This window comes from Tinamus guttatus, unplaced genomic scaffold (assembly GCF_059628265.1).
Source record: "Tinamus guttatus ecotype Peru unplaced genomic scaffold, ASM5962826v1 Tinamus_guttatus_pri_ptg000794l, whole genome shotgun sequence".
NCBI lineage: Eukaryota > Metazoa > Chordata > Aves > Tinamiformes > Tinamidae > Tinamus > Tinamus guttatus.
This window is the reverse complement of record NW_028289328.1, coordinates 402,272-428,260: the sequence shown is the minus strand read 5'-3', so window position 1 is coordinate 428,260 and position 25,989 is coordinate 402,272. Positions and strand designations below refer to the sequence as shown.

General features: G+C 43.6%; 1 protein-coding gene across 2 annotated transcripts in view; it reads left to right on the top strand.

Annotated features, from left to right (window-relative positions):
• Positions 1-2,465: 2,465 nt before the first annotated feature.
• Positions 2,466-25,989, top strand: part of UHRF2 (ubiquitin like with PHD and ring finger domains 2) — an 85,835-nt gene continuing 62,311 nt past the window's right edge. For both annotated transcript variants that reach the window (XM_088537505.1, XM_088537504.1), the window contains exons 1-2: positions 2,466-2,667; positions 20,439-20,684. In XM_088537505.1, the coding sequence (XP_088393631.1) occupies positions 2,515-2,667; positions 20,439-20,684 (399 nt within the window). In that variant the 5' untranslated portion in view covers positions 2,466-2,514. The remainder of the gene's footprint in view (positions 2,668-20,438; positions 20,685-25,989) is intronic.

Sequence of the window (25,989 nt, the reverse complement as noted above, 5' to 3'; positions counted from 1 at the left end):
GTTACAACATCCTTCATACTTTCTTTCCCCATATATTCTAGTCCACGCTTTATAAGACCCCCTACAATCACTCCACAACCATGTGCGCTTTTTAACCAGTTAACTCCTGTGACAGCCACTTGATCTTTCTCCTTTACGAAACAGGCAATGTATTTCCAAACACCGCTGTGGCAATTAATCTCCTTTTATTTTCTGCAGCACTGTAGCAATTGATCCGCTTTAATTTTCTGTCTCCCTAGCAAAAAAAAAAAAGGGGGGGGGGTCCTGTTCTCAAAAGTTTGCTATCAAAAAATTCATCTGTTTTCTTTCTAACATAGTAAAACATTTCAGAATCCATACAATACTTTTTCCCTGTTGCAAAAGACAGAAACAGTCAACTGGAAGTTTCAAGAGAGGGAAATGTATTCTGCAAAGGTGAAGAATATACACATATCCTAGCAAAGGGATTATCATGAGAGTCTGTTCTTTTTACTACATAGGGAGTATGTAAGTACTCCAGCTTGATTTATCTTTTTCTATATATGACCATTAAACCTCATTTCTACTGTATTCTTCCCTTTAAATTATCTTTGAATATTTTTTCCGATAAACTTAAGACAGCTGGAGTCAAAAAATCCAAATACTAAAAATCCAACGTGCACTGCAGCATTTGAGTCTGAGCCTGAGAACCAAGCTTAATTTGTGCAGCAGGCAATGTGGTGACATGCTTTTGCAGGTAAGAAAGTTATGTGCCATCTCCACATCAGAGGAGGACTTAGCAACGTAAAAAGGAATCAGTCAGGTTTTCTGAAGGACTAAGAAACATCATTGCAGCTGCCAGTAGCCACAGTCACTTCTCAAATATCAAGCCCAGAGTAACTCAACAAAGACACCAGTGGGAATTCTCAGTTCTGAAAGTAAATACTGTGCTTCTGTGATCTTTGTTGTCACGCTGGTATACTCAGTGAGACTCTTTGTCTCATAAAAGCTGCATTTGCTCTAATGGGCTCTGTGGATGCCTCTGGGTGCGGGTGGAGGAACAGCTAACACCAGCCTGAAGGGAGGAAGAGTATGGAGCAAAAAGATCATTAGAGGAGAAACCTGGAGCTCTCCCGTTCTCAGGCTGGTCTTGGAGCAAGAGCCACGATGCTGAGGACACCAAGGTCCTGCCGATGCTGCTCCTGTGCAAAGCGTCCAGCACCCGCCAGCCGCGCAGCCAGGAGGACGCGGCTGCTCTGCAGGGACCAGGGACACGTGGCAGAGGAGCGAGGGGCCCGTGAGGGCCTTCCTGCTGCCCAGGAGGACGGATACGGGAACACGATCCTCCAAGGGCTCCGCTGGGGCTGGCTGCCCTCGGCTGCTCGCTCTACCTCACTGTGAGTGCGAGGGAGGCACTGAACCTGCAGCGGAAATGGCTACCCTGGGATTAACGACAACCGCTTGAGCCTATTAATAGCAGCTTATTTAACAAAAGTTGTTTAACAAATCAATAAGCGATGGTTGCGATCTGTTCCTCCGCGATTCAACACCCTCTGAGAGGTTCCGGTAACATGTGCCCCTCTCCTCCCATCCCCCCCCAAAAAGGTGCAATACATAGGTGTCTTCTGCAACAATTTTAACGCAGCTGCCAAGGCTTCATTGTTCAGGAAATACACATGCGCCCAATTCCTCCCAAAAGCACGGGTCTCTATGATCCCATTTCCTGCGTTCCAGTGAACCTCGTGGTACCGGATACACTTCCATAGCCAAAGCTGCATCTGCTGCAGCTAAAAAAAAAAAAAAAAGTTTATTTTTATTTTTTTCTCCATTTTGCCTCTTTTTGACACGACCCACACTTGCACCTATACCGGGGTGGGCAGGACCTGCGCGTTTCCGTCACGCGAAGGCCGCCCGAGAGCCGCTCCTTGGAGGGCGCGCTGAGCGCGCCGCCATGCAGCCGTTAACGGCCGTTGCCCCGGGCGCGCGCGCGCGCGCCATGGCCGCCCGCCCGCCCTGCGTGCCCGCCTGCCGCGCGCGCGCGCGGGGCGGGGCGCCGCCGCCGCCGCCGCCCGCCCCGGTGTTGTTGTCTCCTCACGGCGGCGGGCGGCTCTCGCGAGAGCGGCCTTGGCGCCGTGACCTCCATGTGAGAGCGGCGGCGCCTGATAAACACTCCCCGCGGCGATGGCTCCCGCCGGCGCCCCTTAGAGCGGCACCGCCAGCGGCGCCGCCCGCCGCGCTGCCCCCCCGCCTCGCCGCGCCCGGCGCTGCCCCCGGCGCGGCGCCCTCGGCGGAGCGGCCAGGGGGCGGCCCGCGGCTCCTGCGCCTCTCCGAGCGCGCTCGGCGGCGGCGGCCCGGCGGGCGGGGAGGCGGCGGCTGCCGCCTGTTCCGCGGGATTTAAAAACCCTGCCCCACTGAGGCGAACAAAGAGCGGGGGAAGCGCCCGGCCCCCTCCCCTTCTCCCTCGCGCTCCGCAATCGGGAGAGCGGGAGAGGAGCCGCTTCCCTCGCGCCGCCGCCTCCTTCCCGCGCGCCTCGCTGCCCGCGGGCGGCGCGCGCCATGTGGATCCAGGTGCGCACCATCGACGGCACGGAGACGCAGACCATCGACGACCTGAGCCGCCTCACCAAGATCGAGTGCCTGCGCGAGAAGATCCAGGAGAGCTTCCGCGTGAGCCCCGACCGCCAGCGCCTCTTCTACCGGGGCAAGCAGGTGAGGCGGCGACGCCCCCACCTGCACGGCGGGCGCCGCGGGGGTCCCCGCCGCGGCCGCCCCGCTCCCGCACGGCTCTTTGTGCACGGTGCCCCGCGCGCTGCCGCTTTTGTTTACGCGTCCCGGGGGAGCCGCGGGGGCGGGCGGCGCCCCCCTTTGTGTTTTTGTTTTCCCACCTGGGCCGGGGGTGGCTCCTCCCCGCGCCGCCCCGCTACCGGGTGACAGGGAGCGGGCAGGGGGCGTGGGGCGCGCGGAGCCTCCGCGGGCCACGCGCTCGGGGCCGCGGGTCGTGTCCGCGGCGGGGCCCGCACGTGCCGGGGGGGCGCGGGGGAGGGGGGCGCGCGGCCGTTGCGGGCGCCCCTCCCGCGCCCCGGGACTAACGGTCCGCGGGCACCGGCCGCGGCCAGCGCCGCCCACCCGCCGCGCGCGCGGGGGGGCCCTGCCCCGCGGCGCCACGTGACCGCCGGCGCGGGGGGGCGGGGAGGGCGCGCGGAGCCCCCGCCGGTGCCCGCGGGCGGGGGGGGCGGTGCGCGGTGCCCGCCCGGGGCGCGCTCAGTCTCGGCGAGCAGCCGCGGCGCGAGGTGGAACTTGCCCCTTTCCGCCGAATCGCGGCGGTTCCGAAGCCGCAGCCCTCGCGCGGACAGCGAGTTGGCGGGTTTCTTTCTGCGGCGCACGCGGATGCCGGGGGGTGTTTCCGCGCGAGCACGTGTGTGTCGGGCGGCCCGCGCCGCTGCGGGGACGAGCAGCCGCGCCGGGTTGTGTAACGGCAGCGCGGGAAGCGCGCGCGGGCGGCCCTGCGCCGGGCCGTGCCGGGCCGGGCGCCTCCGGGGCGCGCTTCAGCCAGCAGCGTTGTGCGAGCACCGAGCACTGAGATACTCCAGGGGCCGCCGTCTGTGTGAGCAACACTCGGTCACTGCCTGCTTAGTCTGTGTAGTTCAGAATGCAGATGGGATGGTGTTCTGTAAAGCCAGGGTGATCTTTTTTTTTAATTGAACTGCTTACATCTGTGTTCTTTTGTAACTGTTTCTGAAGCTTTCTTGGTGATGTGTGGATCGTTTGTTGTGATGCCGTGGTGCTGTTGAGTACAAAAAACTATTGGAAGGATCTGAGCTGGACGTGGAGAGAGTTAGCACAGGGGAACGTAAACAGCTGCAGCGCTCCCAGGGATGTGATTAAAATCAAATGAATAAAGAAGACTCCTCAATAATTGTGAGGTGAACAAAGCACTGCATATTATTCTTAAAGCCCCTGGGGGGAAAATGGGAAGACCCCTCCATTTAGTGAGGAAAACTCCAACTAGTCTGTATGTTCTTTCACTGGTCTATCAGTTTACCAGTCAATGTGATTAAGCCTGTGTGATTTGCTAGTACAACTGTGATTGTACTAGTGAGTACCACTTGTACTCCTGCTGTCTGAGCATTTGTGAAGATGCTTTGACTTAGCAGGTGATGGTACAGGCAGGCAGGCTGACTAGCTAAGTGCTTTTCTTATCAAAAAAGGGAGGTGTGTGAGGGTATGGGGTAAAAAAGCCACAGTTTGTGGTCTGTGATAAATGTGTGAACAGCTTAAGCTAAGATTTCAGGCTGAGCACCATTGCGTTTGAGTTGGGCCAAGAGGGTGTGCAACCGGTTGATGTAGTTCGCCGGGTATTCGGTTGTTTGCTGCTCTTTGAGTTTCAAACTTGGATGCAGAACTTGAAGTATGCATTAATTCATGCTCCTGTTTAAAGTTAAAACAGCCTGCAGCTACTGAGCCTGGTGCTGAGGTCAGTGTAGTGCTCTGTATTGCTAGTCTTTTCTAGCCACTACACGAGGCTGCTGCGTGAAGGAGCAGGTTCCTTCCAGGCTGTGACTCGCGCTGCTGGGGGGCCTTACGGTGCAGAAGTGGCACTGAAGAGTGAGCACGATGCTCCCTCTGTAACCTGTGCCATTTGGACCACAAGAGCACCCTGGGTTCCCTGAGGCTCAGTTTCTCTGCAGAACTAAGTAGCTGTGTATCAGCTGGACAAGTCAAATCATCCTGTATAGATTGCTATAGATTCTGTAGATTTTTTGCTATAGATTCTGTGATTTTTTTCTGAGGCTTGGCTATAGCAGTGTGTGCATGATTCTTTACTATGACGTACTAAGTTAGCCTACCTTTAGCCAGAGAACAATACAGAGCACAGAAATGTGTAGTGAAATGTGCCTTGCTTTCTTTATTGCATGAGAAAAAAAGATGATCAGCTAGAGGGAGTTTCTCAGAGGAACACAAATATTTCTCTATGCTGGAGTAAATAATGTCGTATGTTTGCCGCCCTCTAAAGCATTAGCTGGAAATGTTTTAGGTACATCATTATGTGTTGACTTAGTAAACTGATAAGTTAGTGTATTGGGGGAAGACAAAAGTAAAACAAGCCAGGCTGACTTTGATCAGAATTCTCCTAACTGGAAAACTTGTAGCACTTGTTAATGAGACTAGTTGAATTCTCAGTATTCATTAGTTGGAGTGAAGGGTATCTTAGAAAGTGGAAGAGATCTTATGGGTAGATGAATCCTAGGCATCTTGATTTAACAGAGCAGACTTTCTAAGGTCCGTAAATTCCACTGCTAGAAAGTATAAGCAGTAAAAATATACTATAGTTTCAGTTTAAAAAGTTGCCAGGGAAATTAAAGTTATCCATAAGACCACATGCATACTAATTTTAACTTATCCTGCATAGAACTAAATCTGCATGCTATTGTACTTAAGTAGCCTGTGCTTTTAAGTGGTAGGTGTGAAAGCCCTTAAAGCAGTGTGCATTGTTTATGCAACATTAAAAAAAAAAAAGACAAGAAACAAACAAAACAAAAAATTCTTAGTCTTCTTTTGACTTCTTCCTGCATCCTTTCCCATGTCCTTGGAGTTTCAATCTGGTGAGAATTTACATGACTAATTTTTTGTTAAAGAAATCATCATCTCAATTTGCTTTTCATAGCACTTACCAGAGGAATGGAGAAGAGTACTGTGGCTCAAACATTTCTTCTAAGTGTGATTATGAGGCAGTGAAAATATTTGTAAGTTGTTTTTAAGTTTTTTTTTTTTTTTTTTTTTTTTTTTTTTGTGGAGAGGAAAAAAGACATTTCAAATCTGTTTCATGGAAGATTGAGGTCAGCAGGTGGAAGAGGTAATATTGAAGTTTAGTTGCTTAATGTCAGAAAAAAATAAAGCAAGGCAGCAAATCTCATTTATTCCATTAGAAGAAGTGAACCTGAGCTCTTACATAACTTTCTACTTTCGCAAGTTGACTCTGAAGAGGTTGTCAGGCCCACGCTGTAATATCCAAGTGTTTAGGTTTTATTTCTGTAGATGTAAATAAAAAGTTTGAAGGTAGGAAAAATGGAGGGACTTAAGTTTTACTTGAGAGCATCCTTGTGATAAAGCAGCTTCAGTTGCACACATGGCTATAAATCCGACTATAGGGCATGTTTTACTTTCCCTACGGTCTTTCTCCTATACTCCCATACTAAGGAGTATACTCCTCTCCTTTCTCCTATACTAAGTTCCATTCAGCTTCAGCTCTCTTGGCCCCAGCATGTGAATAGCGGGTAGAATGTTGTTAATTGAAGCTTCCAGACTTCAGGCCTCTGTATTCCAAAACTTTTAACATACTTAGAGCTTGGCTGGATTTCCTGAAAGATAGAAAAGCATTATTTGTGGAGGCTTGCTTCAAAGACTGGGAGTACCAAGCCTATTCATAAAACAGTTTGAGTCTCTTAACACAGTCTTCTCCCAGCTTTATTTTGTTAGAAAACTGTAGACGGTTTTGGCGGAAACGTCCAAAACCCATCTGCTTGAGGCAGAATCTGAGTGTGAGAAATCTTCAACTCAAGCAGCTAAAGTTTCATGTCTTGGAGAAATAATTTCCAACTGTCTTAGAAAGGAAATGATTAGTATTTTTTGATGGAGCTGGTAGCGTCACTCTAGCTGGATAAAAGAGAGGAATCTGGAGTCTTTAGGGCAGATAAAACCACATCCCAAAGTTCTGGAAACATTTATAGTGTGTACTCAAGATTGACTTGTTATTAAGCTTGGTAGCCCTGTTAGAAGGGCTATAGGTTTATATAGTTTATGAACTATATAGGTGTATATAATTATAAGTTTATATAATTTCAGAAGTGTTTACTCTTTTTGTCTTCACTTTCACTGCAGAGTTACTGATGAAAAAGAGCACTATCTGGTACATGTTACGCGAACACCTAAATAAACTGAAGGAAAGGCTTCAATATGTGTGAAAGCAATTTCTTTATATTAGTTTGTAGATATGGCTTCAATATTAGGAAGCTGAGGAAGCAGGTTATTGTACAACTTGTAGGAAGCAGACTGCCTCAAGGGTATGTTTTGTGGTTTGTATGTTTATTTATGTAAAGTAGGTATGATAGTATTTGTGGTTTTCTTAATTTAATTTGGAAGCTGTTGCAAATTGCAAGCTTCCAAGAAAAATTCACATGCAGAACAAACCTGAGGTGTGCTCTAGACTGACAACTGGATTATGAGAAGTGCTTGCCAGTGATGAAATATTATCATATATTAATATCATTTATATTAATGGCACTGTCTTGAAATGATTTTGTTCTTTAAAAGCTGTTAATTAGATATCCGTCCTAATCATGTAACTATGCTAAAATAACTGCCCTCACATACTTGGTTCTTCCTTGTATGCTTTTTTAGACTTTTTGTTATCTGTTAAGAAGGGTCAGATAATAACTAGCCGCATACCTGCAATGAAGAAGCTGCAGACAGTCATTTGCTCTCTCTGACAACACTGTTGTTGAACTTCAGTTGCCTGTGCCATAGCAGTCCATTCCATCATACAGGAGGTACTCTGTAATCTAATCCACTTAAACAAGTCTTTCCATGCAGCTTTATGTGTTGGCATACGTTTTTGTTACAAAAGTGTCAGGTAAGACTCAACATGAGTCAGAAGATACCTTGAACTTTTCTTCTTCCTCCTCCAGCCTCCTCCAGTCAGAAGACATCTTAGACTGCTGAAGGACTTGCTTCCCTATCTTTTTCTTCCATCTAGGAGTTATGAGCAAATGTTTATTTGAGAATAAAGTATCATATCATGATAAAGCTTCCACATGTCTTTGAATAATAAAGGGTGAAATAGTCTCCAGAAGAAGAAATTTCATGTTGAAAAATTTAAGTTGGAAGAGTTGCAACTTTGAATCTTGTAAAGCATCTGTCATTTCCTGAGACTGAGGATGACTGCCTTCATCTTGATATTCTGCTTATGTCAAGGAATCATTTCTTGCAACTCTCGGTTTTCAGCTGTTTCCATGTTGGCACTAATCCTGTGCACCAGAAGCTTTTTTTGAACTATAATTACTCCGAACAGAAAATTACATGTTTTAGCACTACCTGTGCCCAGCACAATCAATTCTGTAGCAGTGATGTAAAAAGTACTGTTTTGTTAGAATGTGGCCTTAAACTTAGGCTTCTCCACTTACCATTAATCCTGGAACTTCTGGGAAGTATGTATTGTTTTTAAAGCAAGTTTGCTATGTGGATTAAATACTAAGATGACTACTGAACATTTAATAATGTTGTCTGTGCTGGGGTAGATTTGAAGTTCATGACTGTAAGCAACAGAATGCCGTCACTTCCTAGGTTATGTGGCTTTGCGTAGCTCTAACACAGCTTGCCAGATATTCTCTTTGTGTACAGAGTTGAACAAGGACAGCATATTTGCACAACTTGTGTTCTTTTCAAACTGACTGTTTGAACAGAGCACTTTTTCTGTAACTCTAGAAAAGACTTTCTTGAGGTTTTGGAGGCTTAGTGTTCTTTCTTGGTAGGGATTCCTTTTGCCTTAAACATTGCAGTGAGTACGCTGGGAGTTTCTAGAACATGGCTACCTCTCTAGACTATGATTTACTGAGAGTAAGACATCTAATATCTTTTGATTCTGTGACTATTTTTTTAGACTGGTCAAGGGCAGATGATTAACACCAGTTGTGTGCTATACACAAGCACTCAAAAGAGCATTGGCTCTGATTTAAAAGCTAACTCTAATTGTTGGTGTGATTTGGTGGTTGTCACATTTTCAAGCATTCTTACAAGCTGCTTTGAAATGTGAACTTCTTGGGAAGAGTAGCATGACCGAGTCTGGTTTGGGCAGTATTTTTCACTTTTTTTTTTTTTTTTTTTTTTTGACAGAATCACAGAGTGGTTGAGATTGGGAGGGATCACTGGAGATCCTCTAGTATAACCCTGCACAAGCAGGATCACCTAGAGCAGGTTACACAGGATCGTATCTAGATGAATTTTGTATATCTCCAGAGAGAGAGACTCCGCAAGCTCTTTAAACACCTGGTTTGTTTCATTGTAGTTTTTAAAATGTTATGATTTGTGTTCTATTTGTGAGGGGTGTGAATCCAGGTCGGTCTGAGAACTTCTTTGTCCTGATGTTCCATCTATTGATGCAGTCTATTCTGAAAAAAAAAAAAAGTATGAAGGGAGAGTGAGCAAAACAACAATGATTTTTGTTGTTGTTGAGTAAATTCTCCCCCCTGAAATGAGGGAGTGATCTGCCATCCTAAACTGTAGTTTTAACAACCCACTAAGTCCAAGTTATAAGATCTAAACAGTTGATATGAATTTTTGTGAACATATAATCAGTGATGGGAGTTTTAATGAAGCTGTCTGAAGTGGCAGTGCCACTTCTAGTGGCAAGTAAAAATCACAAGTTTGTAAAACTTTGGTCCCTGTCTGCTTGGATTCTGCATTCGTTGAGGACCATATTTTGGAATAAAAGATGAAACAATGAAAATCACTGAAGAAGGGCAACCTGCAGCTTGTTTGATATTTCTTACCCTATAAGCTTTGCTTCGGTGTTTACCAAGGGCAGCCCATTAGAGCCCCAGGCTCTAGGCACAAAGGAAGAAGCTGGTGGAGAGGAAGACCTGCCCTGGGTAGAGGAAGATTGGGTCAGAGAGCACCTAAGGAACCTCGATACCCACAAATCCATGGGCCCTGATGGGATGCACACCAGAGTGCTGCGGGAGCTGGCAGAGGTCATAGCTAAGCCGCTCTCCATCATCTTTGAAAGATCCTGGAGGACGGGGGAGGTGCCGGAAGACTGGAAGAAGGCCAATGTCACACCAGCCTTCAAAAAAGGCAAGAAGGAGGACCCAGGTAACTACAGGCCAGTCAGCCTCACCTCCGTCCCCGGAAAAGTGATGGAACGGCTCATACTGGCCGTTGTCTCCAGGCACATGGAGGACAAGAAGGTGCTCAGGAGTAGTCAGCATGGATTCACCAACGGGAAATCATGCTTGACTAACCTGATAGCCTTCTATGATGAAATGACCGGCTGGATAGACGAGGGGAGAGCGGTGGATGTCGTCTATCTCGACTTCACCAAGGCTTTTGACACCATCCCTCACAACATCCTCCTGGGCAAGCTCCAGAAGTGTGGGATAGATGAGTGCGCAGGGAGGTGGATTAGGAACTGGCTGGATGGCAGAGCTCAGAGGGTGGTGATCAGCGGTGCAGAGTCTAGTTGGAGGCCTGTAGCTAGCGGGGTCCCCCAGGGGTCAGTCCTTGGTCCAGTCCTGTTCAATTTATTCATCAATGACCTGGATGAAGGCACAGAGTGCTCCCTCAGCAAGTTTTATTTTATTGTAATTAATTGTTGTAAGGATATATGCAGGAGAATGGGAATCAGAGGGAATCATTTCATAAGAGCTAAAGAGGGGCGGGGGGTAGGAAAAGGACAAGAGTCTTTTTTGACTACAGTGCATATGCATAAACCTGGCTAAACATGGAGTCCATCTGCAGTTTAAAATATGGACCTCTATAGAGGTGAGATAGACATTAAACCTCTGCAATCTGTGCCTAAAGATGCTGGGTTGGGGTAATTTGCTGCTTTAATTCTTGTATTATAAGGTTTGTCTAAGCGGAGCTTCCTTTTGCAAACTAAGGAATACTCTTTGAAACTATCAAAATTGCTGATATGTTACTTTCAAAAATCTCACTGGTAGAGGTAGAAGTGTCCCATGTACAAATATGAAAGGAGATAGGAAGTTACAACAGAATGATTGAAAGAAAATATGTTTTTTTAATGAAGCAGCCTGTACTTGGAACATCTGCCGTTAATACTAGGGATTCTTGAGGAGAACATGGACTTCAGGAGCTACAAAGACTTTCAGATAGCATATCTTAAACATTCCGATTCATAAATAAATGGTCCGTTCCTTTGCATGGTCAGTTATGAAATCTCCTTTCTTTTAATTTGTTATCTCTCTAGGAGATGAGAACATGTATTCGAATAACGTGTCTTCTCATTTCTTTGGGAAATAGTTCCAGTAGGTAGTTCTCTTAATAACTTGACATGATACATGCAAATTCTGGGTGTGGTTCGTATCAGTTTAAATAAAATCTAGAAGACTAAAGCATTCCCTTCAGGCAACATGTTTTCTGTGTGTAATAAAATAGTGCTCAGGTTCTTCTGCTGTTTTGAAATTTTAGGTAGAACTGAGGAGACTTTGCTAGCCGCAGAAGTTCGTGAGCTTAAATATGTAATGTCTTCTATCAAAGGCTATTGAGTAGAAGTTCAAAATCAGCTTTTAAGTATGAAGTAGTGGAACCGACTCAGGTTAGCCAGAGAAAGTGGTAGGAGATGTGTTTGAATCTTACCCTTGTGTGACCAGACCTCCAGTGTCCAAGGTAATGTTGAGATTTAAAATTGAAGGTTCATTCCCTTTTTTGGGGAAAGGATGACTTTTAGTCCTATCAGAGGTTGACAATTCTATTGATTTGTAAGGGATGCCAGCCCAGAGTCATTTCTAAATGACGGGTTTATCTTCTTTGGTGTTACTAAACTTGGGAGCACTCTCGAAATGTTAGGGAAAAAAGATAGGTCTTGGTTGTACACAAAATGGCATCATTTAGCCAGACTTGTGTAAAGGCATTTAAAGTCACACTTTAACAGAATAAACCTTCCTTGACAGTATTCAACAGGAAACTTTCCATACAATGTGCTCGGTGTTTCAAATGTCTTGAAAGTGTTAACTTCTGGGAAATATTACATTAAAGTCACAATTCCATCAGCCCTTTTCCATGGAGAAAGAAGGAGGCCTGTGCATAATCTTCGAGGCTGAGAACAGTAGAAATTCTAGACCATTTCTCTTCCTTTCCCTAAGCACACAGCAGGAGATTGTTAATTCCTCTGGTTTGTTCAGACTAACTTACCCTATGAGTAAATCCCGTGTTTAAAAAACAAACAGAAATGAATCAAATCCAAAAACAAATTATTAACTTAGGTTTGCTTATTGGACATTAACTCTGAACTTGTTTTATATATTTTTACTGAAGAAACTTGTTTCAGGGACCACATTATGCCTGTGTAAAGATTGACATCACTTAACTTCTGGACTTCTTTAATTAAAAATCTAAAAAGCTTTATTGTATTCCTTATAGAATCTCTCATCTTTAGCTCTAGGAACTGCTGTAGTTTTGGGAACTTGGGAATTTAAGAAAACTTAAATTAAAGCTCTAGGTTATCAGGCCTAATGACTGGGTTAATGTGAATCAGGAATTTATCCTCTTGGATTTCACTGTAAGATAAAAATGGTAGGTAATGTATTCTTGGGAACAGATAATGTATTCTTAGGTGTTCTTCTGCAATGATGCTTTCTTGTGAGGTTTCTGTACAGGCTGTATAACCCATAATAAAATGAACTGTGCTGGGACTTGTAGGCAAATTGATGTGATAATAATTAGTAAATTGCTTGTCAAGCCTTTTTTGGAAATAATGCAGTATTACTTTTACTGCACTTTACATGGTCCTTCATGTTCATATAAGTGCAGCTTCTATATCCTCCTAAGCCATTTATGGCCTGATGTGCAAGGCAGATCTTCTAGCAGTGGTAGTCAGTAGGTGCCAGTTCCAGGAATGCATTGCTACAGCTACTCTTGTGTAGCGTGAGCACAGTGTATTGCCTTAAGTGTTTGAAATAACTTGCTCTAGAAGTACTTTGGAACCCATAGTCTGTGCAAAACTTAAACAAGGAGAATATATTTGAAGCATATAATCTATTTTTGTGCTTATGATTTAGGGTATTTAGTGTATTGAAAGAGTTAGTTTTGGTATATCCTGGAAATCCAACTGCTATTTGTTCACACTTTGTTCAAAATGTGCCTAGAACCATGCCAGCCATTAAAAGGAAGAAAAAATGGAGAAGAAGCCTACTTACATGGAAACAAGTACTTGTTCTTGCTTAGGTACATCACTGACACGTGCGAGATACAGCTTGAATCTAATGTTTAGCTGACATCTTTGTTCGTAATTTATGTTTATACACTTGTGAATGACAAGGACCCTTATAAACACTTAGTTCATAATAAGAACATCTTATGTAATTTGTTTTGTTTGTTTTACTCAGTACACTGACCAGGCAAACATGTTTTTGGGGAATCTTCTCTCTTTGAACAAAGTTCTTCCCATTCTGCTGCGTACATAGTCACATAAATAGCCATGACTGGAAGTGAGCTTTCCGTGCGGCTAATTGGGGAACAATCATTCCGCACCTGGTCCCACAAATTGCATGACTGATTTTGATGAAAATCTTTTCCATCCTGGGTTGAATATTTAATTTGTCTAAAGGGTTATTTGGGACTTGATTTAATCATACTTTTAGTAATGTTAGTGATATATTCCCAGCAAACATTGCTTTGTTAAGAGTTTTTTGGCAAGAAATACTGTATTCTAAGGTGGACTTAAAATGCCATCTGGGTGTTGAAAGTATCACACTTTATTTCCCCTGCCATTCCCCAGCTTGTATTTATCCAAACATAGTGCTACATCCTCAGTGTTCTGCATTTGACACTGCTTTATTACAGCTCAGAAAGTAATTTTACAGAACCTGGCCAACTTGGAGCAAAGGTAGTATTTAACTGGAGGGAGGGCTACACTGGAGAGCTCTATGTGAATGTCACTGTTTTCTTGCTCTAAGAATCTGTGTCAGCCTTACTGATTAAGATGCCTTTGTACTATTAACAAGTAATAAATTGAGTCAGTAATTGAGGAAACCACATCTCATAGTTTGTCTTTTTCTATTTTTGAGTACTTCACTGATTTCCGGATTCACAGAATGATTGAGGTGAGTATCAACCTCTGGACTACACGTCATCTAGTCCTATCCATTGCTCATACAAGGTTAACTAGAGCAGGTTGCTCAGAGCCCAGTTTGGATGGCTCCGTAACCTCTATGGGCAGCCAGTTCCAGTGCTCTGTCACACTCGCAGTAAAGAAGCTTTTTTCTTAAAACAAACTTCCTGTTTCAGGTTGTGTCTGTTATCTCTTGTCCTGTCACTGGGTGCCACTGGGGAAATTTTGGCTCTGTCTTCTTTAAACCTTCCATTCAGATATTAAAATGCATTGATAAGACTCCCTCTTCCCCAGGCTGAAGAGTTCCATCTCTCCCAGCCTTTCATCATAGGACAGATGCTGCAGATGCTGCTTCAACTTTTTAGCCTATTGCTGGATTTGCTTCAGGAGGTCACATGATGATTGAGGTTGGAAGGGACCTCTAGAGATCATCTAGTCCAACCTCCCTGCTCCAGCAAGGACACCTAGAACATGTTACCCAGGATCTTGTCCAGATGACTCTTGGATATCTACAAGCAGGGGGATTCTATTCACCACTCTGCTTCACAAATACCACTCTAATTCATAAGCTTCAGTTAAAGAAGAAGAATCAATAAATACTGCTATTCACAGAGAATGTAAGGAGGAGGAAGAAGAGTTTTAGAATAGGTTGGTTTCCCCAAGCACAAATTAAGGTTCTTCTAGAGAAAAATGAAAATATCAGGTAATAACAAATCAGAGGAATAATTTAAATTAAAGTTTCACTGGCTTTATTGTTTATGAAGATGTAACTAAAGTATTTTATCTCAAGCATTGATATTTAGCAAAAGGGGAGTTCTATTTCTAAAAATGGAGAAAATCCACCCTAAAGGTCAAATGCCAATGCATATTGCTAAAAAAATGTGCAACAAAGCAATGAGCAAATGAAATGCTGAAGGAAACTGATGGCTACAAATATATGCTGAGAAATTCAGTGCACGCCCTGTAATATAAAATCCTTGGGATTATATTGATCTCCTTGATTGCCACAACTCAACGTTAGAAATCCAGATATACCAACGTGAGAGACAGACTGGTACACATGGCATTCTGTCTGGGCTACCTCTTCCAGTGCTCAGTCATCCTCACTAAAAAAAAAAAAAAAAAAAAGTTTTTCCTTAAGTTCAGATGGACCTTCATGTTTTTCAGTTTGTGCCCCTCATCCTATTGCTGGGGTCTACTGAGAAGAGCCTGGCCCTGTTTTCTTTACACCCTCTGGATGTGTATACACATTTGTAAGATGCCCCTTCAGCTTTTTTCAGACTGGACAGGCCCAGCTCTCCCAGCTTCTAGGAGAGAAGAGTCTAATTCCTTCATCATTAGTACTAAGGAACCAAAACTGGACACAGCACTCCAGGTTTCACCTCATTAGCGCTGAGTAGATGAGGAGCATCACCTCCCTCCACCTGCTAACAAGCCCTCCTGATGTATGAAGCCTTCCTAACCCGTGTTGGCAAGGGTCTTCTTGGCCACGTGGGCACACTGCTGCTTCATGGTCAACTTGTCTTCCAGGACCCCCAGGCCCTTCTCTGTCCTGGTGCCTGGGGTTTCTCTGCCTCAGGGGCAGGACCCTGTGCTTGTCCCTGTTGCACTCCACGAGGTTCCTTTCTGCCCAGCTCTCTAGGCTGTGCAGTTCCCTCTGAAGAGCAGCACAGCCCCCCAGTGCACCAGCTGCTCTGGCAAACTTGCTGAGAGTGACCCTGAGCCTTCAGCTAGGTCTCTGGTGAGTAAGTTAACACTAGCGGTAGAGGCTGTTAGCCTCCAGTTAGACTTTGCAACACTGATCACAACCCTCTGCTCTTTGCTGTTTGATTGGTTCTCAGTTCACTGTCTGCTCATTTCTCCTGCACTTTCTCAGCTTGCCTATGACAAGCAATGGGAGACAGCATCAAAGCCTCCATGAAGTCAAGGAAGGCAGTGTCCACTACTGTCATCTACCCAGCCAGTGACTCCATCAAGGAAGGTTCTCAGATTGGTTAAGAAAGATTTTCCCTTTGTGGCTCCATGCTGGCTATTCCCGAGCACCTTCTTGTCCTTCATGTGCTTGGAAATGGTATCGGGGATGAACTGTTCACGTCTGTATCTCTCATACTGTGTATCCTTGGACTGGACCAGTACCCTAGATCTTACCAGTGCTGGGCAGAGATTAAGGGTCATCTCCCTCTGCCTGCTGGCAGTAGGGTGCCTGATGCAGCCCGGGTGCCATTGGCCTTCCTCACGCCAAGGGCACGTTGTAGGCTTGTGGTCATGTTGTTATCCCCCAGGTTCTTCTCTGCAGAGCTGCTTCCCAGCAGCTCGGTTACTCAGTTCTGTCGCTCTTCGTGTTTTGATTATCAGTGTTGCTTATGCATGTAGATACACACATTGGTTATTTTAAGTCACATAGCATATTAACTTGATTTTGTCAGTTATGTTTTTGTAAATCTTCACATTGTCTCCAGAAGTGGGCACTGTTACAAAATAGCTGACTTTGTGTAAATGTATGCCTTTGCTGATATTCTAGGAACTCATTTTTGCTCCTACTGTAAACAGATAGTCTTTCCCTGAATATACTGCCAGACACCACATCCTGCCCCATCTGAAACGTGCTTGCAGCAGTTTTATCTCTGTTGCTCTGCTTCCAGCCTTAAACATGACATCACTAGCCACAAAATAGTCTGTGGTCATGAAACATTCCTGCCAAGAAGACTCATATTAAAAAAAAAAAAAAAAACACACCTCGGGCAGAGAACAGAACACCAATTCACTGTAAACTGGTATTGTAAATTAAACAACCTTGCAGTCATCAGCTTAGTATGCCAAGCACTGGGTTAGCATTAATCGAGCTGGGTGGCTGTGAGGGAGCGCGTGGCGCATGTGGGGATTGCTGGGGAAGGCTTCTCCTGGTCTAGGCCGAGTTTATGTAACCATGTCTGGCTTCTGTTTAATGGTAAATGTTACTATGCCTGGAGAGATCACCCAGTTTCTTTCAAGTCTTTCTTTGTCTCTTTGCTCTCCAATGAAAAGAAAGGATTCCATATTGAATTGAGGATATATAAATTACTGTGCAGTCATGACTGGTGAATGTATTGCTTTGATTGAACGCAGGGTGTTCTTAGCTGATTGCTAACACTGGGCAACTTCTACTGAGAATTCCCTATGAGCCATAGCTGGTAATCAGAAGTCTGACTGCTATCTTCTGTAATGGAGGTATTTCAGGATAATTAAGTATCTTCTTCCACATAACTATTATATTTACTGTATCACAACTGTATCAGTTAGATGGTAGACTCTTTGGTAGGTGTATTTATAAAGAAACAAAGCAAAAACATTGCTTACGTTCGCTGAAGTTATAGTAGTACTTTTAAGGATACACTTAATTCTAACAACTGAAGACCCATCAGAATTTTGATTGGGTCTTCTGTTTATTGAAACATCAGAGGAGAATAGCTTTTTGTTATGATGAACAAACATTTCCAAGGAAGCGATGCAGTGGTAAGTCACTTGAATGAGTAAGCAGTGATTTGGCTTTGGGGGGCTTCAGTTGAGCTGGCTTGTAGCAGTTCTGTATAATTGTACTGATAAAGTGAAAAATACTACATAACAGGATTACCTGAGCTTGTAACCTGACTATTTAAGCAAGAACGGAAGTAAAGATGCACGAGCAAGTTTCCTAGTATTTTTGTAAGTCATTTTATGGTATGCAGCAGCTAGTCTGATTAAAATTCTTGTCTTGTATGTATAACCACTTACCAGGAACACTCCTTTAAGAAACATCGTGGCTTGGGATTTCACAGGTAGAGAAGAATTACCAATTAATCTGCTCTTGAAACCATGCTATATTAATGCAGTGCCTACCAAATGGGCAATAGGAATATTACATTTCCAGATGTCTGGGATGTTGTTACCTCTGACTATTCCTCTTTGGTCATGTTAAAATTTCTCGATTTTTGCAGTGCCTGGACTGTTATTTACAGAGTTCTACAGATAGAAGGATTTGCATACATTTGACAGCTACATTTTGAATGATGCATAGGAGATTCAAAATACAGGTGATCAACTGAATGAAACAGTGAAGATAAATCATCACTGGTTACTGTCTTGGAGAGCAACTTTCCATTTAAAGTGCTGGTGTACCAAAATAAGCAGTTCCAGTAAGCTCATAGCAGGAGGCCGAAGGAAAAATAACTAAGGAAGAGAAATGTAAATTACCTTATAGGAGGGAGCTGTGTGTGGAGGTGAGGATAAAGTTCACTAAAACTAAGGTTATTCAGCCCAAGTGATTTGACGAGGTCACCGCATGGCAAGAGCCATTGGCAGAAACCTGACAGAGATACGTTTTAGTTTTGTGGTCTAGAACATGTAGGTGTTTACTGCATTTGGTTATGGTTCAGGTTGTTCAGATTGAGATCTTAGCTGATACGGCTTTAATCTTCAAACTGCAGCACCACAAAACGTATTTCCTGTCAGCTTGCACATAGCGCATGAGAGAAATAGAAGAATAACTATTTGTTTCCTTCCGCCTGGGTATTGTCTGCCTACCTTGAGCTATCAGGATCCAGGTTATCCTTTTCCTTTCCACAGCATTGGCTTTCAGTAGCTTGGCGCTTACTGTAGGATTCTAGAAATTACACATGTGCATCTCCGCCATGACTTTTCCATCTTAAGTGGAAAAGATGGAATATAAGTTCTGTTTGATAAGATCCAGTTTATTCCTCATTTTAGAAGTTCTCTAGATTGCACATGTACTTCTGAATCTTTCTGGCAACTCTATATAGTTCAGAATAATACATAATTTGGCATAAATAGAGCATTTGGTCAGGGATAGAACCCTCCAAGTGGGCCTACAATACTGAGAAGATGTAGCAGCAGCAGAAATGGATGGAAACTTTTTTTCCTTTTTCTTTCTCATATATTATTTGGTTTATTTGTACATCAAATACAAGAATCTGTTTTTATATTTATTAATAATGTTTGTAGCAAATTTGATGGGTTCTTGTACCTGAAAAAGCTCCTTATCTAGGTTGTCGTAGGGCTGCAAATACATCCATGTCCAAATTATTAAAAAGATATCAAAGAGTATGAACAAGTCCTGTGCCATAAGTTACATGCTTAAGCGAATATGCTTAAGTAGATTGCTTACTTAGTATGAAACCTTAGCCTAAAGCTCCCACTGTATGAGGTGACATTAGTAGTTACTAATAGAATAACAGTTGCTTGAGATTTCCATTTAAAGAGCTGTGTTCAGATGATAAGGTTAAAGCAGTTTGTGCTGGAGATTTTAATAGTGTAACTGCTGTGTGCTGAACTGGTTTGAAAGCTTACAGCTGAGCAAGGGTCATTCCCATAGCTGTTGAGCAGAGGTGATGGAGGAAGAGAAGGAACTTCCAATAAACCTGTGTCTGTCCTGAGATAACTTAAATGTAGCAGAAAACTACATTTGTGAGAAGTTGAAGAATTCCTTCCTATATTGTCCTGCTGCTCTCTCCTTTTTCTTGCTGAATTCATACTGCTTATGTTTTGGTGCAAAATAAGACCTGTTTGAAAAGATTCCTAAACAAAGCTGAGGAAAACATTATCTGTTCTCTGGAGAAAATATCAAAGATGTTTTTTTTCATTGTAAAATAGTCTTGGAATTGGGTGAACGATTTAGGGAAGACTTTTTGTTGTTGTTTGTTTGTTTGTTTTCTTATTTATGCACTGCTTTCTCCTTTTCCATCACAGTGTGAAGAAAATGTAGGTACACAGGTTATAGTTTTGAGGTTCAAAGATATGCATCTAACCTTTCAATAAGTTGGGTGTTTTCTGCTTCAAAGATACTGCAGATTATTAAGAGTACTTGGCTTAAATACCTTGCACACCATTCCCTGTCATTTTTTTCTCTCCTGTCAAACAACTTGGCAGTTGTTTTGTGAATGTTAGCTTTATTGGTATCTGGTAACTATTTTTGATGCATTAAGTTTTATGTTTAAGGACTTTTGGGAAAAAAAAAGGAAGCTGGCTGAATCTGGAATGTTTTTGAATAATCTCAGTTTAGGAAAATTGCTCGTGAAAACTTGAAGGCCTTTTATGTATTCCTGGTGTTGCTTCTGTCTAATTGCTCTTGTGCAATGTTTTCAGATCTTAGAGTTCTGAAAAGTCAATGAAGTTATATATATATATATACAATATATATACATTATATATATATATAATATCTAGATGTTTTCTTTAGGAAAATAGTCTGCAAAATTTAGAGAAATGCTAAATACTGAATTACTCCTTAGAAAAGGGGGAAAGATGTGAATTGTCTAATTTTGTAGGTGGAACATACCAAGTGCTATTAATTAAAAAGTTTTCACTGTAGTTATTGCATATGCAGTACATAAGAGACAATGTAGGTCCCATCTGTGTTTTGATTAGGTCTGAGATACCAGCCTGTAATAAAAGCATCCAGAGTCTGAAAGATGTCTCTTTCTAATTTTAAGCCTGTGAGTGATATTTATCTGAGATAGATACCTCTTGAAATAGGTGCATCTTGAAAATAACGTGAAGCTCATTTATAGACTTCATGGTTATTGTCTTTAAAGGGAGATTTGGAACTTGCATAATTAATTACTCCAAGGTAGAATTTTACAAGTATATTTTTTTCTCTTCGCAGCTGGAGGATGGACACACTTTATTTGACTACAATGTTGGACTGAATGACATAGTTCAGCTTTTGATACGTTCTGAATCTGAAGCATCTACCACTGTTCCTGGTACAGATCAGGATGGAGAGGTCAACCCCTGTGCTGTATCCAACTGTAAGAACAAAGTCAAAAAGACAACTGGTAGTGGATCTCCCAATCAGCCATCAACATCATCTCGCTCATTTCTAATTGATCCCGGCATCGGACTGTACAAGGTATGTGCAAGCAACTAATTTTGGGAACTTAGTGCACATCTGCCAGTTCAATTTTATTGTCTATAAAGGCCTGTATCCTTATTAGTTGCTATCATTATTGTTTTTAAATTTGACTTCAGTGGAATTGCACAGGGCTTTGGTAGGTATCTCTAAAGTTCTCTGAAGATGACTTCACTGATCATAGAATCATAGAATCATCGAATGCTTAAGGTTGGAAGGGACCTCTAGAGATCATCTAGTCCAACCCCCCTGCACACGCAGGGTCACCTACAGCACGTGGCACAGGACTGCGTCCAAGCGGGTTTTGAAGATCTCCAAAGAGGGAGACTCCACAACCTCTCTGGGCAGCCTGTTCCAGTGCTCTGTCACCCTCACTGTCAGGAAATTTTCCCTTAAGTTCATGTTGAACTTTTGGTGCTTCAGTTTGTGGCCATTACCTCTAGTTCTGTCAGTGGCCATCAGTGAAAAGAGGCCAGGATCCTCCCCACTCCCTCCCTTGAGGTACTTATAGACACTGATCAGATCCCCTCTCAGCCTTCTCTTCTCCAGGCTGAACAGGCTCCCTCAGCCTCTCCTCATAGGGCAGATGTTCCAGGCCCCTGATCATCCTCGTAGCCCTGCGCTGGACTCTCTCTGGCAGCTCCACATCCCTCTTGTACTGTGGAGCCCAGAACTGGACACAATACTCCAGATGTGGCCTCACCAGGGCTGAGTAGAGGGGCAGGATCACCTCCCTCAACCTGCTGGAGACGCTCTTCTTAATGCACCCCAGGATCCCATTGGCCTTCTTGGTCACAAGGGCACACTGCTGCCTCATGGTCAACTTGTCATCTACCATGACACCCAGGTCCTTCTCTGCAGAGCTGATAGATGAATTTCCACAAATTAAACAAATGTTAATGGAGGTAATTATTTAAATTAATTGAGGAATTTATTTAAAAATATAACTACTTTAAGCCTAAAAGATGGTGTTTCATTTTCAGATTACAGAGAATAAATATGCTAGGACAGAATTCAGGAGTGATTGATTCAGTAATTCAGAAGCAGTTGATAATGTGGCACACAGCACTACCAAAAAAGCTAAGCATCTGTTTGTAGTTAGGTATCATTAAACCTGAGTAATCTGTTGGAAAATTGATTTTTCAATTTCAAGTAGTTTGAGGGCAGTATTGAAGTCAGGCTTTCTAATGTAAACCTTGAAGCCGACTCTTGCAGACTCGTAGAAGTGTTTCTTTACCAGTCTGTTGTCAGTGTTGCAGGTTACAGCAGGGCTCAAAATCTCCAACATAGTACTGGCTGATTCTATATTCTTCAGTAAATTCTGGAGCACCTCTGAGACGTGAGGTAGCCAGTGCAAAAAATCTGTCCAAAACAAAACAAAAACAAAGCAAATAGTTTCACTCTATTTGCCTCCCAGAGTTGTCCATTAGAAGAAACTGGGTGAGCAGTGAATAAAAATTGCTGTGTGTTTCAAGTAGGGTAAATGTCCTAAAAAGGGTGAGGAGAGAATTCAGAGAGGACTCCTTGACAGATCTTATATGAATAGTAAGTCGTATATTTGATTACAATAGGTCTTGATTAGAATTAGTAGTTGCAGTTGTGCTTGTTTATCAATCTACACAGTCCAAGGAAAATAAAAATACGTTTTTTTTAATCTATTCTCTATCAATGCAAGCTGAGAAGAAGAAAAATGGAAGTACATGCTGCTTTTTAACTTTGTGATGCAGCATTTTTTATAATAGTTTGTTCAGGAATCATGCATATTATATTTATTGTTAGTTTTGTACCTAATCAGATTTTACCATATTATCAGGTAGGATTGCACCAGAGTACCCTAAGTTTACTTCAAACAGAAAAAGGGCAATTACAGGATTTCTATATAAAGGTAGCAGTTTCTCTGCTCTTCAGGTGTTTCTCTCAGGTATGGAATATCATTATATCATTGTCAGTAATTATTTTGCTAGAAAGGGTCCAAAATTACAAAAAAAAAGAGAGAGACTATGATTGCTATACGGAGTTAGAGGAATGTTCTTATTTAGCTCCATCATACTGATACAAAACTGTCTTAATTTCATTTAAAATCTTAGTCAATGTTTCAGGTATTAATGACAAGTAATAATTTACTCCTTCCTAGTTCTAGCAGTATTTTGTGCAAGGAATATTTTAGCACCTTGTAAAGAAGGGAGTCAGAAAATTAGCATATTAAGTACAATGACATGATCTTGCAGACACCCTCTTTTCCCTTCTCCTATGACTCCTTACAGTGTAAAAAAAAACATTTCTTCAGTTGTTATGCTATACGATTTACACTCCTTGTTGATTAATTGCAATATGAGAAATAATGAGGGAGAAAAATGGGAAGCTGGAAGGCTACAAGAAGTGGATTGATTGCTGAAGCTAACAGTGCTATCAGCTTATCTCTTAGCTGTCTTTGGTTTAAAACAGAAAACAGAACAAGTGAAGGTGAGATTGGATGAGGTATTCAAGAAAACCCCTTCTGTCTAGTCAGGTGAAAATTTGTTGTCTCTAATACTAGGAACCTAACACTTCCTCCATTCTTTTCAGTGACTTAATTTCCTTTTTCTTTGTCGGAAATTACAGATTAGTAATAATAATATTATTGCCAGATGGTTAAAATAGTGACCTAAACAGAATTCCTCTGTGTAGTTACAAAGACCATAATGCTGTACCTGGTAGCATATTCCAGTTGCTCATGGTCACTAATGTGAGCATGGGTCCTGAAGGACTGCAAAGGGGGAGCCATGTTCCTCTCCTTGTCTTTGGGCCCGAGATTGTTAATGGTGTCTGTTTTTAAAAAACGGGATATTATTAGCTCTTTGTAAGCAGTATTTAACCATAGCTGGTTTTAATTACGCATCCAATTTTGACTAGAGCTCAAGATTTTCTCTAGAAGTTTAAGAAGCCTTCTCAAGAGTATGAGGCGGAAGCATTCACATCCCAGACTGAGCTTTGGCTTTTCTAACTCTCCACCCATGTGCCCAAGTAAAGCTACTCCCTTCTAGCCATTGCTTGCTGTACGTGTTGTATTTCTGCGTTTGGCACTAAAGATCGTGAAGTCATGGACACACTTGCTCAAGCAAGCTAGTATCTTGATATGTCTGTCAGCTCGTTTTCCTGAGCATGAGAATGGGCTTTCCTAGTGCCCCTAAAGTCTGTCAGCTCTCTTGAGCTCCTTTGCCTGCAGGATTCCCCTGCCAGTTCCTCGACTAAGCTGAGGTCTACTCTCCTCGAATCCCGTATTCACAAAATTGTGGAATCACAGAGTGGTGGAGGTTGGATAGGACCTCTAGAGATCATCTAGTCCAACCCTGTGCTCCAGGAGGGACATCCAGAGCACATGGCATTCAGGAGGATTTTGAAGATCTTGAGAGAAGACTCCACAGCCTCTCTGGGCAGCCTGTTTCAGGGCTCTGTCACCATCACAGTAAAGAAGTTCTTCCTCACATGGAGACGGAACTTCCTGTGTTTCAATTTTCCTGTTGCTGGCCATCCCTGAGAAGAGTTTGGCTCCATCCTCTTTACATTCACCTCTCAGGTACTTATACATATTGGTCAGATCTCCTCTCAGTCTTCTCTAGGCTAAACAGGCCCAGCTCACTTTCCTCATATGATAGATGCTCCAGTCCCTTAATCATCTTTGTTGCTCTGTTGCTTTGTTGCTCTACGCTGGACCTTCTCTAGAAGTTCCCTGTCCCAGGATCCCATTGGCCTTCTTGCCCATGAAGGCACATTGCTGACTCATGGTTAACTTGTTGTCAACCAGGACTCCCAAATCCCTCCCTATAGAGCTGCTTTCCAGCAGGTCAATCCCTAATTTGTCCTGGTGCCTGGGGTTATTCCTCCTCAGGTGCAGACCCTGCACTTGTTGTTGTTGAATCTTATGAGGTTCCTCTCTGCCCAACTCTCCATCCTGTCCAGGTCCCCCTGAATGGTAGCACAGCCCTTGGGTATGTCGAACACTCAGTTTGGTGTCATCTGCAAACTTGCTGAGGGTGCCCTCTGTGCCCTCATCCAAGTCATTGATGAACAAGTTGAACAGCACTGGGCCCAGTACTGACCCCTGTACTGACCACTGGCCACAGGCCTCCAACCAGACTTGGCGCCATTTGTCACCACTGTGTGGGCTCTGCCATCCAGCCAGTCCTCAATCCACTTTACTGTTCACTCATCCACTCCCCACTTCCTATGAGGGTGTTATGGGAGACTGTGTTGCAAGCCTTGCTGAAGTCAAGGTAGGCAACATCCACGGCTCTCCTGTGGTCCATCCAGCCAGTCACCTCCTCGTAGAAGACTATCAGGCTCGTCAAACACGACTTTCCCTTGGTGAATCCATGCTGACTACTCCTGATCACCTTCTTTTCCTTCACATGCGTAAAGATGCTCTCTAGGATGAGCTGCTCCGTCACCTCTCCAGGGACGGAGGTCATGCTGACTGGCCTGTAGTTTCCTGGCTCCTCCCTCCTGCCCTTTTTCCAGGCTGGATTGACGCTGGTTTCTTCCAGCCCTCTGGCACCTCCCCTGCTCTCCGTGACCTCTCGAAGACAATGGAGAGCGGCTGAGCAAGAACCCTTGCCAGTTCCCTCAGCACTCTTGGGTGCATCCCATCTGGGCCCACAGATTTAGGGGTGTCCAGTTTGCCTAAATAATCCCTAACTCAGTCCTCCTGGACCAGCGGAAAGTCTTCCACTCTCCTCTCTTGTTTCTGGGCTCTGTAGTTCATGAGGACTGGCCTTAGCAGTAAAGACTGAAGCAAAGAAGGCATTTAGTAACTGCCTTGTCTGCCTCCTCCGTCACCAAGGCACCCTCCCCATTCAGGAGCGGGCCCACATTTTCCCTAGTCTTCTTCTTGCTGCTCATGTATTTTTAGAAGCCCTTCCTGTTGCCCTGACATCTCTTGCTAACTCTAATTCCAGATGGGCCTTGGCCTTCCTCGTTGCATCCCTGCATTCTCTGACAATGTTCCTATATTCTTCCCATGTGGCCTGGCCCTTCTTCCGCATTATGTATGTGCTCTTTTTCTCATTAAGTTTACCTAACAGCTCCTTGCCCATCCATGCGGGCCTCCTGCCTGCCTTGCTCGACTTCTTTCTTGTAGGAATGCACCGATCCTGAGCTTGGAGAAAGTGGTGTTGGAATCAACAACGAAGTTGCCTCTCTTGAAGTCCAGAGTTGCAATCCTACTTCTTGTCCAGCTTTTTTTCTCACAGGATTCTGAACTCCAGCATTTCATGGTCACTGCAGCCAAGACTGCCCCCAACCCTCACACTTCCACTAGACCATCTCC